The 14175-nt window shown below is 40.8% G+C and overlaps 1 protein-coding gene across 1 annotated transcript; it reads right to left on the reverse strand.

Annotated features, from left to right (window-relative positions):
* Positions 1 to 2401: 2401 nt before the first annotated feature.
* LOC131460340 (myosin heavy chain, fast skeletal muscle-like) lies at positions 2402 to 13865 on the reverse strand. Its single transcript, XM_058630725.1, has 39 exons — positions 13711 to 13865; positions 12641 to 12856; positions 12355 to 12498; positions 12089 to 12245; positions 11937 to 11964; positions 11728 to 11839; positions 11531 to 11623; positions 11388 to 11451; positions 11191 to 11289; positions 10986 to 11089; positions 10644 to 10782; positions 10398 to 10516; positions 10169 to 10318; positions 9844 to 10014; positions 9453 to 9759; positions 9294 to 9364; positions 9101 to 9188; positions 8879 to 8996; positions 8659 to 8782; positions 8412 to 8548; positions 8072 to 8327; positions 7739 to 7981; positions 7473 to 7649; positions 7244 to 7389; positions 6664 to 7144; positions 6452 to 6578; positions 6043 to 6161; positions 5762 to 5958; positions 5497 to 5680; positions 5245 to 5410; positions 5032 to 5156; positions 4466 to 4774; positions 4177 to 4380; positions 3561 to 3686; positions 3305 to 3475; positions 3117 to 3221; positions 2932 to 3027; positions 2685 to 2816; positions 2402 to 2528 (listed from the first exon to the last, which is right to left on the reverse strand). Exons 2-39 carry the CDS (start codon positions 12842 to 12844, stop codon positions 2508 to 2510), a joined length of 5814 nt encoding a protein of 1937 aa, XP_058486708.1. The 5' UTR covers positions 12845 to 12856; positions 13711 to 13865; the 3' UTR covers positions 2402 to 2507.
* Between the last annotated feature and the right edge of the window lie 310 nt (positions 13866 to 14175).

Consider the following 14175-nt stretch of genomic DNA (forward strand, 5'->3'; position numbering starts at 1 on the left):
GGAGCGTCCGCTAACTAAGTCACAGAGACTTCCGTGTAAGCTGTCAAGGATTAAAACTTGAATTTTGAGCAGCTTGTTGAGGACCAAAAAAGAAATTCATTCTCATTGTATGCATTTGTTCCCTCACTGTCAATCAGTGAAAGTATCAAAGTGCATGTCTTCAAAGGAAAGATGATCCAGCTACTTCCACACACATTTCTGGACAGGGGTTGAGGGATATTTTGGCTCCTCTCATTCAATAAACCAACAGTTCAACCAGGGCCAGCTGCTCTCAGCGGCCTTGTTGGGATCTGATATACTAGTACCTTCAATCCAACAGGCACGGTGCCTCGTTATGTGGCTTAAAGACAAAATACACCGTTTGATTTATTATAGCCATGATATCAGAGCGTCAGTGTTTGGCAAAGCACTTTTTTTTAAATGTTTTACTGCATCATGTGAGGTATAACTAGCAAAGCTCAAAGGCTCACCTCACACAAGTCAGGAGTCAGTGAGAAGATGAAGAAGAGATGAAGATGAGCCTCACTGCTGCGGAAAATGACCTTTCTACGGGTAAAACTGCTTCTAAATTACACTTTATCTTCATACAAATGTGTGTATATGGGTTTAATTGCATTAATATCTATGATAAGTGCAATTTTATATGTCTGAAAGCATATTTGTTTGGGAGAATGTGATGGATTTGAGTAAGAATTAAATAATCTGAGATAGTCTGATAAAAAATGGGGTAATAACGAACAGGATTAGTGTGTAAATCAGCAGACCGAGGCACTTCTATGTAGTGGGGGTTTTCAAATGTCTGAGACTGTAGACATCCATCAGGCTGCCTCAATTTGGGAATCATTTCCTTATATTATTTCTTCATGCCTGCTCAAGTGTCTGAAGCCCCTCTGATCTGCTGCCTCCCACTTTGAACCTGTGTGGTTATAGATTATATTATGTTATAAATGTCCCACTGTCTCCTGCATCAATAACTGCTCCACTGTAAAGCCGTGTCTGTGTCTGACTCACTTGGTGCCAAAGCATTCTCAGCTATAAACAGGTGCAATAAGATTAGCGGCGGCAGAAATGGCAGCTGTCACTGGCCGCAGCGTGAATGAAGTGGCTTCTTAAAGAGTCAACACACACTGTGCTTTGCCCCCAGAGGATTGTGGGATAACCTTTCATTTATGTGTTTATCTTGCTCTGCTTTCAGGTAAGACAGTGGTGTAAAGAAAACACGTTTAATCTCTACTCCCAAGTGTCACTTTACAGAACTGACTGATGTTTTCACTGCTTCACACTTCAGCACAGGTTGACGTGAACAGTGTTCCAGATTAGAGAAGCCATGTGAGCTACAGGTATGTCTCAGTCAAGGGTGAATTTGTTTTGTTTTAAAGCAAATAAAGGTCCAATGTATTACATTTGAGAGAGTTTATTGGCTTAAATTGAATATATAACCCTTAGGTATGTTTGTACAAGTGTATATAATCGCATTCAAACAAAAACCTTTTGGTTAGTGTAGTGTTTTTATAAGGCTGCCTTGTGGGGCCATGTTTCTATGATCTGCACTTTTTAATCATTTTATTATTTTATACGTTTTTTTATTTGTATTAATCCTGTTTAACAAAAACAATGTAGTCTTAGAATACTTAAAATAATTGATCTGCTCGCTACATTCACTACAAATTTCTGCATCCTGATTTAAGTAAAACTATACATACTCTGCAGTTTCCTAGATGCTTTAATCGTCCAGTAGATTTTGATTATTATTACAATTAATTGATTATTATTAATATTAAATCAAATTGTTTAACATTTATAGGCTGAAATTGGAGAGAAAAAAAAATAAATCTATCATTGCAGGTGGTTGTGAAAATGTGTGTAAAGAGACAAAAACTGTTCCCTAAACTGTAAATATTCCAAAGAGGATGTTTTACACGGTGGCATCTTTGCTGTCTCTTCCTTACCTACCAGATTTATAATGTGTTTTTGTCAAAACATTTTTAGTTTAACCTTTATTCAACCAGCAATATCCCATTGCGATTAAGAACCTTTTTCAAGGGAGTCCTGGCCAAGATAGGCAGCAGCAAATATGAAAAAAAAAACCTCAACAATAACTGCTGAGAAACATGAGAGAAAACAAGAACTCAAAACTCAAGAGAATAATAGTGGGTGACACTTAAACTGTACTCACATCACTGTTGGTGTGATGTGCCCTTTGGACTACATACATATACAATGTCAGCTGGAGCCCAAAGTACCATCTTTTTAAAACAATTACAATATTACCATACCATAATATAAGAAAGATTTGAATTGTTTGTACAATTCCTTTTTTTTTATATTGTTTCATAAACCAGTTTCTCGTTTCCTGTGTTTTTGTTGGTTTTTGAAACATTTAAACACACTGTTTATTCATATATATATATATTTATTTATTGAATGTACATCTACATATTTTGTGAGAGCATTTCAATGAAACATCATATTTTATGATTCTCACTAATCTCACAAAGATGTACAGATTATTCTTCAGCATCCTTTCCCTGAAAAAAAGAAAAGAAAAAGATAATGAATGATTTGAAGACGGGAACACAGTTCTTGTCATGCAACATGAACAATGCTTCCAATAAATGTACAGTCAAAGTTTAAGAAGGTTGTATTAATGACAGCTCGTTTCTTGAGTGAAATGTCTTACTCACTTTTCCAATTTCCCGACTCTTTGCCCTCAGCTTGTTGACCTGAGACTCGGCGATGTCGGCGCGCTCCTGAGCCTCCTCCAGCTCATGCTGAACCTTCCTGTACCTGCCCAGGTGACTGTTGGCCTGCTCCTCCTGTGAGAAACATCAGCGCAATTTTCAAAAATCACAAAAAAAACTCAAAAGACAATAGTGTGCTGCATTCAGCTTTATATGTGGTGATGCGAGGAATAAATGAAATCTGACTTACAGCTTCCTCAGACTGTCTCTTGTAGGCTTTCACTTTGAGCTGCAGCTTGTCCACCAGATCCTGGAGTCTGCTGATGTTCTTCTTGTCCTCCTCAGTCTGCAGTGACATTATATTGTTATTATAACATATTTATAGGCATACAGCCCTACAAAGTGGATAGTACTGACCAATTAAAAAGGACATACCTGATAGGTGAGCTCCTTCACTCTTCTCTCGTATTTCCTAACACCTTTGACAGCCTCTGCTCCTCGTCTCTGCTCAGAATCAACTTCACCCTCGAGCTCACGCACCTAAATATGAACTAGCTGTTATTAAAGAAAAAATAAACCTCAACTTAAAAGACGCAAAAGAGAAAAAAAACCATCATCTTTACCCTAGATTCCAGTTTTTGGAGCTGCTTCTTGCCGCCCTTCAAGGCCAGATTCTCAGCCTCGTCAAGGCGGTGCTGCAGGTCCTTCACTGTCACCTCCAGGTTCTTCTTCATCCTCTCCAAATGAGCACTGGTGTCCTGCTCCTTTTTCAGTTCCTCTGCCATCATGGCAGCCTGAAACACAACAGCAGCCATGAGCGCAGGTGTCACTCCAATACCAGACTTAAAGAGAAACTATATCTTTAATATTCTGTCTCACATCAGTGATGGCCTTCTTGGCCTTTTCTTCAGCGTTTCTTGCTTCCTGGACAGCATCTTCTACTTCTCCTTGGATCTGGACCAGATCAGTCTCCAACTTCTTCTTGGTGTTGATAAGGCTCGTGTTCTATTAGACAAAAAGTAACAACATCAAATTCTGTGAGTTCAACAATGAGGGAGAGCAAAGTTTAAGGCCCAGTCCCAATTCATTTTTTTTTTTGAGGTTTAAGAGGTAAGAGGTAATGGTTAATGGTCCAACAAAATGGGACACCCCTTTAAGAATGTGATAGATCCTCATGGAAGCAGACACAACATGTTTTCACAAAAAAAGAAGGGGAAAAAAAGCTTTTGAGGGCAATTATTACGTATTTTTCTGCAGCGAGACATCTTTAGTGCTTGGTAAAACTAGTTGAGCAGTTTAGTATTTAGCAGTTTAGCTATCCAATGTAAACTTAATGACATGAGTCACTTAATGTGGTACAAATCTGTACAAAACAAGAATCAGGACTCACTATGCCTTCATCTAAGTCAAAGGTAGGGTTAAGTGATAGAAGGAAATGGGAATGGGATTTTGCCTAAAATGATTGTTTGTTAGTAAGGGTAAGGGTAAAGATTACCTGAGAGTGCAGTAGTCCCACACGCTCACTGGCATCAACCAGCTCCTGTTCAGCCACTTTGCGGCCTCTCTCCGTCTGCTCCAGTGCAGCTCTCAGCTCCTCGATCTCAGCCAGCATCAGGTTGTTCCTGCGCTCCACCATGGCCACCTGCTCCTTCATGTCTTCCTGACTTCTAATGGCTTCATCAAGGTGCAGCTGAGCGTCCTGAATTAACCATAAATAACAACTTTGTAAAGCAGTCCAAATGAAGTAAACTGTACTTGCCGTTTTCTCTGACACTGCACCATACCTTCAGCTGTCCTTGCACGTTCCTCAGCTGTTTCTGGGCCTCAGAAGCCTGGCGGTTGGCGTGGCTCAGCTGAATCTCCATCTCATTGAGGTCTCCCTCCATCTTCTTCTTGATTCTCATGGCGTCATTCCTGCTCCTGATCTCAGAATCCAGGCTGCTCTGCATGGTCTCGATCACCCTCTGGCTGTTCCTCTTGATCTGCTCAATCTCCTCATCCTTCTCTGCAATTTTCCTGTCAATTTCACTCTTGAGTTGGGTGAGCTCAAGCTGAGCACGCAGAATCTTGGACTCCTCGTGCTCCAGAGTGGCCTGTGAACAAGTGTAACCTTTTACTGACTGGAGCACAGAACAGCTCCTTCATTTAAATTACAGAAACTGAGTCACAGTGAAGAAGAACATAGTTGTTTTTTTTAATAGTTTTATCTACATGTCATATTGCTTTCAAATTGTACATATCACTTGTTTTTACATCTCCTCTGTTTCCATGTTGATTGTGTTGTAAATGGTACTTCTACTGCCACAGTAACTCTGAAGTATAAAGACAGAAATGATGATTCAGTTTTTACCTCTGCCTCTTCAAGAGCAGTCTGGATCTCCGACTTCTCACTCTCCACTGTCTTCTTTCCTTTCTCAAGCTCATGAATAGTCTTGCCTGTTTCACCAAGCTGTTCACTCAGATCTGAGATCTCCTCTGTTTGGTGAACAAAGTAAACATTTCAGAAACATCACAGATGTTTGAAGGGCATTTCTTTTGAGGCAGACAGAATGAATGGTCTTACGTTGCAGGTTCTTGTTCTCCCTCTTCAGGGTCTCCAAGTGATCCAGAGCTTCTTCATATGAGTTCTTCATTTTGAACAGCTCAGTGCTCATTGACCGAGACTCCTTCTGAGATCCCTCCAGCTCTGACTGGCTCTCCTCATACTTCTGCTTCCACTCTGCAAGAACCTGGAAGTATATAAAATAAATAAGATGTGAGTGTTTTATGTCACTTCAAGTTATGAGCAAAAACCAAAGAGTTACATGAAATAAACCTTGTCAAAGTTTCTTTGCTTTTTGTCCAGGTTAGCAGCCAGAGAATTAGCTCTCTCCACGTCAATCATCAGGTCCTCCACTTCACCTTGAAGTCTCTGTTTGGTCTTTTCCAGGGAGGCACATTTTGCATTCATCGCCTCAATGGCTTCCTCTGCATCTTGAAGACGCATGGCAAGTTTTTTCCTGTTTGAACATGGAAGATTTTATGATGAGTTACATGATCAATGCATGTGGAGCCACTGTGATGTCAGAGCTGTCCATTACTTGGCCTCCTCCAGCTCCTCAGTGCGTTGGATGGCATCAGTCTCGTATTTGGTCCTCCACTGACCCACTTCACTATTGGCTTTGGACAGCGCTCGCTGCAGCTCAGCCTTGGCCTCCTGCTCCTCCTCATACTGCTCTCTGAGCAGGTCGCAGTCATGGCGGGATGACTGAACTGCATGAGCCAGGGCGTTCTTGGCCTACAATTCAAAGTAGAACCTGATGAATATCTCTTACTAATCATCAGGTGAACCTTTTACCTGTCTGTGTTCGTAGAGTGCTACCTTAACTTCCTCCTCTATGTGCCTCTTTAGCTCTTCAATCTGCTGGGTATACGCCTGTTTGCCTCTTGTCAGCTGAGTAACCAAAGCTTCTTTCTCCTCCAGCTGACGGACAATTTCACCTGATCAAAGACAGAAAATACCAAATTGATGACACCAGACCAAAACAACATCACATATCAAAATAATATCCTACTAAAATGCTACTAGATATAATGAGTACTGCGAGTTATGGGCTTTCAGTCCGATGTCTGATTGAGGTCTCTTCTGCATGCAGTTAAGTTTTATGAAGAACCTCACTTATTATTTCCATATTTGCTATCAGTCGAAGCTGGTGTCACTAAATGGCTAAATATAAGGATGCTAATGTTGTTTTGTTTTGTTTTTTACTGAAATGAATTGAGATTCATACCATTTTCAGTCTGAAGCCTTGCTTTATGTATGCTCAAGTCATTTAGCTGACGGACGTTCTCATCATTCTTAGATTTAAGCTCACTGAGTTGATCCTCTAATGTCCTGCACATCTTTTCAAGGTTTCCCTAAAAAGAGAAAAAAATATTAGAGCAAGTTAAACGGCTGACCATTATTGTCTTTTCATCTTTGTAGAAAGTGTAGGACTCTCACCTTTAATTTGGCGACAGACTCCATATTGCTTGAAAGGTCATCAATCTCCATCTTGAATTCACTCTTCTCCTTCTCCAGCTTCTGTTTGACTCTCTGAAGGTTATCGATCTGTTCCCCGAGCTCTGCCACACTGTCGGCCTGTTTCTTGCGCAGAGCGGCAGCGGTAGCCTCATGCTGCAGGGTGGACTCTTCAAGATCACGACGCAGCTTCTGAAACTCAGCCTCGCGCTTCTTGTTCATCTCGATCTGAGCTGAAGTGGCTCCTCCAGCTTCTTCAAGCCTCTCGCTAATCTCCTCGAGTTCCCTGGAGAGATCCGACCTCTGCTTCTCCACCTTGGCCCGAGCAGCTCTCTCAGCCTCAATCTCCTCCTCCAGCTCTTCAATGCGAGCCTGAAGTTCCTTTATCTTTTTCTGTAGCTGGATTCCAAGAGACTGCTCATCCTCGATCTTACCCAGGAGCTGGCTAATCTCAAAGTCCTTCCTGCAGGGCGTAAAATAAACATTTGCAAATTAAAGTTGTGTTTGTTGGTAGAACCTTTGATAAAATATTAAAAGTAGATCAGTGAAATTTTGTCTGTACTTCTTAATTTTCTCCTCAGATTGCTGCTTGTCGTTTTCCAGATCCATTATGGATTCCTGAGCCAGTTTCAGATCTCCTTCCAGCTTTCTTTTTGCTCGCTCAAGATCCATACGAAGCTTCTTTTCTTGCTCCAGGGAACCCTCAAGCTGTCAAGGAAATAGACATTTTATATTATCAAAATAAAGATATGACTTTGTTTAGCATTTGCTTCCATTGGTGGATTTCATACATCATCCACTTGCTGCTCCAGCTTCACTCTGGCCTTTGACAGAGTGTTGACTTTGTCTTCTTCTGCCTGGAGATCATCTAAGGTTTGCTGATGGGCCTCTTGGAGGGCTTTCTTCTCTTTGCTCAACTTGGCAATGGTCTCATCTTGAGAAGCCATTTCCTCTGTGAGGTTTTTGACCTGTAAAGGTTTACATGAGCTATGAATCAACAAAAGGGTGTCTTGTTTATCGAAACATCATTAAAAATAAGTCGGAAATGTCTTGTCACCTTGTTCTCTGTGGCATGTTTCTCCTTTTCCACCTTGGCCAGTGTGAGCTCCAAGTCATCGATGTCTTTCTTCAATTCAGAGCATTCGTCCTCCAGCTTCCTCTTCTTTGCAGTCAACTCAGCATTCATTTCCTCCTCATCTTCCAGTCTCTCAGCTGTCTCTTTGCATTTGGCCTCGAGCTGGATTTTCGCTTTAATGAGCCCCTCGCACCTTTCCTCAGCATCAGAAAGGTTTTCACCTTCCTAGAAATGAAAGAAAGCAGATTTAGAAGATTTGAATAAGTCTTACAAGGGTATTGAGAAATTCATATGGATCGTAGTGACCCAGCTTACCGACTGCACTTGCAATAAGAGGTCATTCTTTTCCTGCAGGAGAGAAACCATCTTCTCCTCCAGTTCTTTCTTCTTGGCCAGAGCCTTTGTTAGGTCCTCTTTGGTCTTTTCGAAGGTCACCTTCATTTGGGCCATCTCTTTCTCAGTCTCTGCACTCTTCAGAAGAGGCTTAATCTTGAAGTACAGCTTCATCCATGGCCAGGTTTTGACATTCATGAATGAGCGGATGTTGTACTGAATAGAATAAATGGCCTCCCTATGGAAAACAAAGTAAAAATTAGATAAAAAGGGATAAAAATAACAGGAATCAAGCAATGTTTATAACAGGTAGGTACATTACCTTCTTTCCATCATCTTGACAAACTCACTCCTCATCAGGAAACCTCTGCAAAGAGCCTGAGTCATTGTGACCAGCTCAGCCAGTTTCTCGTCTCTCATCTCCTCCAGAGTTCCCAGCAGCCCAGCTTTAAAGAACACCTGAAAGGTACAGTAATTATTTCTATAGTATAGTAGAGGTTGATCAGTTGATGATAACTGATCTTAAACGTAAGTGCAAATGGCTTTTTCCAGTCCAGAAAAGTGTTTACCTTGGTGTGACCAAACTTATACTGAGTGTGGTCCACATTGATGGATCCCAGCAATTTCTCTGATGCCTTCTTGTTGTCAATGAACTGCCCCTCTGGGATGACGCTAGCATTCAATACTTTGTATCTAATTGGAAAGAACAAATATTTCATTGTAGGACTGTCAATGCTTATCAAATGATTTGATTTGATTTGAATTGACTCATTGATCATTAGTGTTTACCTCTGCTTAAAGTCACCATAGAGGATTCTGCTGGGGAAACCTTTCCTGCAGATCCTGATTCCCTCTAGCACACCATTGCACCTGAGCTGGTGGATGACCAGGAAGTTCTCCATAAGACCTGTGATATATAGTTGGACCCAACCATTTGTTAGAAGGTGGTGATGCAGTGAAATACACAACAATCAAAACACATAATACATTAATTGACTCTGTGTGAAGTACCTGGAGTCTTTGATTCATTAGGAATGAGGCAGCGCACAAAATGAGGATGTGTACTCCTCAGATTGGTCATCAGCTTGCCCAAATTCTCCTGAAGAATTCAAAGGACATTTGGAAATTATTGCACCATGTATTCATTAAGACAGAATTGCAAGGAAGCATCAAATATTGTTTTTTTCATAACCTCATAACTTACCCTGAACAAAGCAGACACAGTCTGGAAGGAACCACCCTTCTTCTTACCAGCTTTCTTGGCACTGCCATCAGCTGTCAGTGAAACAAAAAATTACATAGAGCTACTTAAATTGAACAGCAATTGCACAACCACAATTGTAATGCCTTTTAATGTTCATACCTTCTCCTGAGGCATGTGATGCATAGAGGTAAGCCAGCAGTTTGACTGAAGACTTCTGGTAGAGCTGAACCACTGAGTCATTCAGAGGATCCTTGTTCTTGTCCAGCCAGCCAAAAATGTTGTAATCAACAGTGCCAGCATAGTGCACCAGAGAGAAGTGGGCCTCAGCTTTGCCTTTGGCAGGTTTAGGTTTCTGGAAGGGGGCACTTTTACCAAGATGCTGGTCGTACAGTTTGTTCTTGAAGGTCGTGTCATCTGCCTTAGGGAACATGCACTCTTCTTCCAGGATGGAGAAGATGCCCATTGGCTATTCAGAGGAAATTATGAATTAAAACAAATTCTTCAAACCAATTATTCTGTATTTGTGAAAATACAGCAGCATGTGGCTCACCTTCTCAATAAGCTCAATGCAGGCTGCCAAGTCCATACCAAAGTCAATGAACTCCCATTCAATTCCCTCTTTCTTGTACTCTTCTTGCTCCAGGACAAACATGTGGTGGTTGAAAAACTGTTGCAGCTTTTCATTGGTGAAGTTGATGCACAGCTGCTCCAAGCTGTTGAACTAAAGAAATTAAGATGCATAAAATACTGGTAAGTGCTTTCACTAACATTGTTTATACCCTTAGCTTCGATGTGGTAAGATATCCAAATGCAAACCTTGTGCAAACATTATCGTATGACTATCTGTAAGAATATGTTCCATCAACCAAACTTACATCAAAGATTTCAAACCCAGCGATATCCAGGACACCAATGAACTGGCTTCTGGGCTGCCTGGTGTCCAACATCTCATTGATTCTGACGACCATCCACAAGAACATTTTCTCATAGACAGACTTGCAGAGAGCCATGACGGAATTGTTGACCTGATTTAACAAGTGAGAACATTAGAACTGAATTAATGATGAAAATGAATTAATTTGGCTCCTCTTCATGTCCTCTTACCTGAGGGACAGTTTGGCCTTTGGTCACAAACTCGTTCCCGACCTTCACTCTGGGGTAGCATAGCGCTTTGAGCAAATCAGCAGAGTTCAGACCCATGAGGTAGGCGATTTTATCTGCCACTAAATAAAGAACACAAGTTTTCATCTTTAAAAACACATAATACCAGCTTGACTTCATCGGCGTCACTCCTGATTCACTCGTCGGAAAACCTGTGACATTAAATCTCATGGTGTGTGGACGTCGTACCCTCAGTGCCATCAGGCTCAGCCTGCTCTTCACGCTGCTTCTGCTTGAATTTCATGTTCCCGTGGTGCATCACAGCTCCGGTCAGCTTGTAAATGTATGCCTTCTCTTCTAAAGTGAAGCCCAGGATGTCAATGGCAATCTGAATTAAAAAAGGTTTGAAAGAAAAGTGTATGTTGTTATTGGGAGTAAAAACAGTCGTTGCTATGCAACTTACTCAAGATTGAAACAACTATTTCAACTATTCTTTTAAGTAAATTTAAAAAAAAACTACTGTATTTAGGAGAGTTTATATTCTTTCCCTAACCATTTAGTTCCTCAAAAATTGCAAACATTTGTCCTTACATCAGTGGCCATGAATTCCTCAATGTCATTGATGCTCTTCACTGTGATTTCACCCTGACTGATCATGGGAAAATCGTATGGATTTGTGGAGATCAGCAAAGCCTCTGAAGAAACAGGAGGAAAAAAAACTTGTAAACACAGCAGAATACAGACACTATCACTTGCTCCAGGAAATAATGGTCTCATTATTTGCTAATGATCGCACCAATGAGCTCAGGTTTGTGGCCTGTTGCGAGCTGATAGAAGATGTGGTAGCTCCTCTCTGCAGACAGCTGGAACGTCACTCGAGACTTCTCCAGCAGATCTGTTCCACACACACAGGTGGACAACAGTAAGTTGTACTCCAAGAACAGAAATGCACAAGAAGAACTGTTTATGTGCTGTGTCATTTTCGAGCCTCACATGTTTCGATGTCCGCTGATGCCAGCTTCCCAGACGATGCAAAATGGATCCTAATGAATTTACCCTATTCAAAAGAAAACATCAATGTAGGTCAATATCTTATTGAAGGTTGTGTAAAAAGACTGAGGTGTATAAAAACTTACAAAGCGGGATGAGTTGTCATTCCTGAGAGTTTTGGCATTACCATAAGCCTCCAGCAAGGGGTTGGCTGCAATGATTTGATCTTCCAGCGACCCCTTCATTCAAACAATTACAAAAAACAATAATCATGATTGATACCTGATTTTCTAGGGTCATATTGTTCCTCCCTTTTTGAAAGTGAAAGGAGTAGATACTATACCTGCATTTTTCCCGCAACATGCTCCGCTTTTTTCCCTCCAGCCACTGCAATTGTTGCAAAGTACTGGATGACACGTTTGGTATTGACTGTCTTTCCAGCACCGGATTCTCCACTTGGAGGATAATAATAAGAAAAAAAAGTATATTATCATCAAGACCATCTAATATTAGGCTTCCACTAATTTAGAGGGATCCTTTGTAAAGACTTACGTGATAAGAATGGACTGATTTTCACGGTCTGAAACAAATGAAAAAAACATGTTTTCCTATTATTTCCAGTAATGTTATAACTTTAAGTTAAAATACTTTTTTTATCCTGGTTTTTTAAGCAATGCAAGGCTTTAGTAGAGCCTGTTACGCACCAGTGAGCATGGACTGATAGGCATTATCTGAGATGGAGAAGATGTGGGGTGGAGCCTCAATCCTCTTCTTCCCTCTGTATCCAGAGACAACCTTTGCATCGTACACCGGGAGCCACTTGTAGGGGTTCACAGTGACGCAGAACAGACCCGAGTAGGTCTAAGGAGAAAGAAAGGATTACTACTACTGACGCACGTCTGTCTGTCTGTCTATCTGTCTGTCTGTCTGTCATCGTCATTTGCTTGTATGCCGAGAGGCTGAAACTCACATAGATCATCCATGCTGCATAACGCTCTTTGAGGTTATACAACACAGACGGTTCACTGAGGTGGGTCATCATGGCCATGTCCTCAATCTTATCGAACTTTGGAGGGTTCATGGGGAAGATTTCAGTGTCTTTGACAGTGATGGTCTAGAACAGAAACATTACAGAGACATGATAGTGAGTGACTGAGGTGGTTACAATTCCTCATTATGTTTTTATTCATATATAATATATGTTATTTTACAAGCATCCAGTTGAGCACTCAGCACATCCAGATCATCACTCTGACCTTTCCACAGAGAGTATCCACAGTCGCTTTGCCGCCCTCTCTCTTGATGAGTTTTCCCTTGAGGTACATCTCGCTGGGCTCAGTCACAAAGTACGCTGTTTTGGCGTCAAACGGAGTGTTCTGAGCTTCGATTCGCTCCCTTTCGGTCTTCCGCAGGTAAGCGGCAGCCGGGCCAAAGCACTCCATTTCGGCGTCGGTGCTCATGGTGACTGCTTACTGTAAGAGAGGGGCAGAAAGACCTTGTTTCATCACTGCTTAGCATCTCCACGAGTGAGGATTTCCCACTTAGGAAGATAGTTCTGTTAATGTAGCGATGAATGTTATACTTCAAGAATGTATACAATATATGAATTATATTAAAATCTATTTTAATTCACATTAACATAAATAATATTGATTTCTAAAATGAATTAGAAAAGTACACAAACAACATTCACACTACATTACAACTATGTAACCTTTATCACATTGTTTTTTGCACAAGATGAAGGTTTAACAGCCGTAACATTTTCAAGGTGGTTAAACTTAGAAACAAATGTTCATCTGCTACCCTAAACTCAACGGACAAAACATACTGTCTCAAAGCTGAGTATTAACGCTGTTCAATTGGCTGTTTAAATTCGCCATATCTTGTCAATCAAGCATACATTTACAGATTATTTAACTGGTAATTAGAAAAAAGATAGTTTCAATTAAATGTTAAGTTAAATTCATATGGACTATGTTCTCAGCACCACACTTTAGTGTCATTACAGTTTTATAGTCAGATTTTCTTAATAGGTGGAGATGCCAGCTTCACTACTGGCATCACCATCACTTCCATTTCCTCCATTTTAACTTTGAAACTTAAAAACATGAATGTTGACTACTTGTCAAAACCCTTGATTAAGCCAGCAGTTACCTTTTGAAAACTAAATAACTTGTGTTTAATTTCCAGAAATAAGAAATGCTGGCTAAAGAAAGGATTTTAACATATCATTTATTAGGGGTATCACATTTACAGTGCAAAACAAACTACTGATTAAAATGCCATTCGACTAAATGAAAGAGTGATTAAAGAGACAACATACCTTCTTCCCTCCCCTTAGAAGAACAGATGGGTAGATGGTTTAATGAGGCTTCTGGAGAGGAAACAAATAGTTTAAATTCATATCTGTAAGTCAGGAAAATGTTATTCAATGAAGTCCTGGCTCAAAGTGAGTGCAGGTCTGTATTCGCTTTGTGGTGTCTGGCAGTGAGTGTTCATGTTCTTCATTGTTCCTTAAGCTGTTGGCTTTCCTCCTGCTAATAAAAGACTCTCTCTCACCTTGACTGGTCGCCTGTCAGTCCTTGGAGGAGGGGAATCCAGCCTTCCTTCTTATATAGAGAGAGAGATCAGCATACACTTTCTGAATTTGGTCATGTCGTTTTCTGGTATTTTGCTTGAGTATTTTTGCCCCTGATTGGAACCTCTGGCATCTTCTGCCACAGATCAAAAGGCTGGCTGTTCATCACAGCTCAACATCCTGTCACTTTTACTCTTTACATCGCTTTAA

Source organism: Solea solea, chromosome 6 (assembly GCF_958295425.1).
Source record: "Solea solea chromosome 6, fSolSol10.1, whole genome shotgun sequence".
In the NCBI taxonomy this organism is placed as follows: domain Eukaryota; kingdom Metazoa; phylum Chordata; class Actinopteri; order Pleuronectiformes; family Soleidae; genus Solea; species Solea solea.

Excerpts from the sequence above, each read along its gene's own strand:
- LOC131460340 (XM_058630725.1), bottom strand. The coding sequence starts at position 12,844 with ATGAGCACCGACGCCGAAATGGAGTGCTTTGGCCCGGCTGCCGCTTAC. Across the intron at positions 7,390-7,472 it reads TGGAGCAGCAAGTGGATGAT|CTTGAGGGTTCCCTGGAGCA; the intron begins GTATGAAATCCA and ends TTTCCTTGACAG. Across the intron at positions 5,681-5,761 it reads GAGGAGCTGGAGGAGGCCAA|GAAAAAACTTGCCATGCGTC; the intron begins GTAATGGACAGC and ends ATGTTCAAACAG.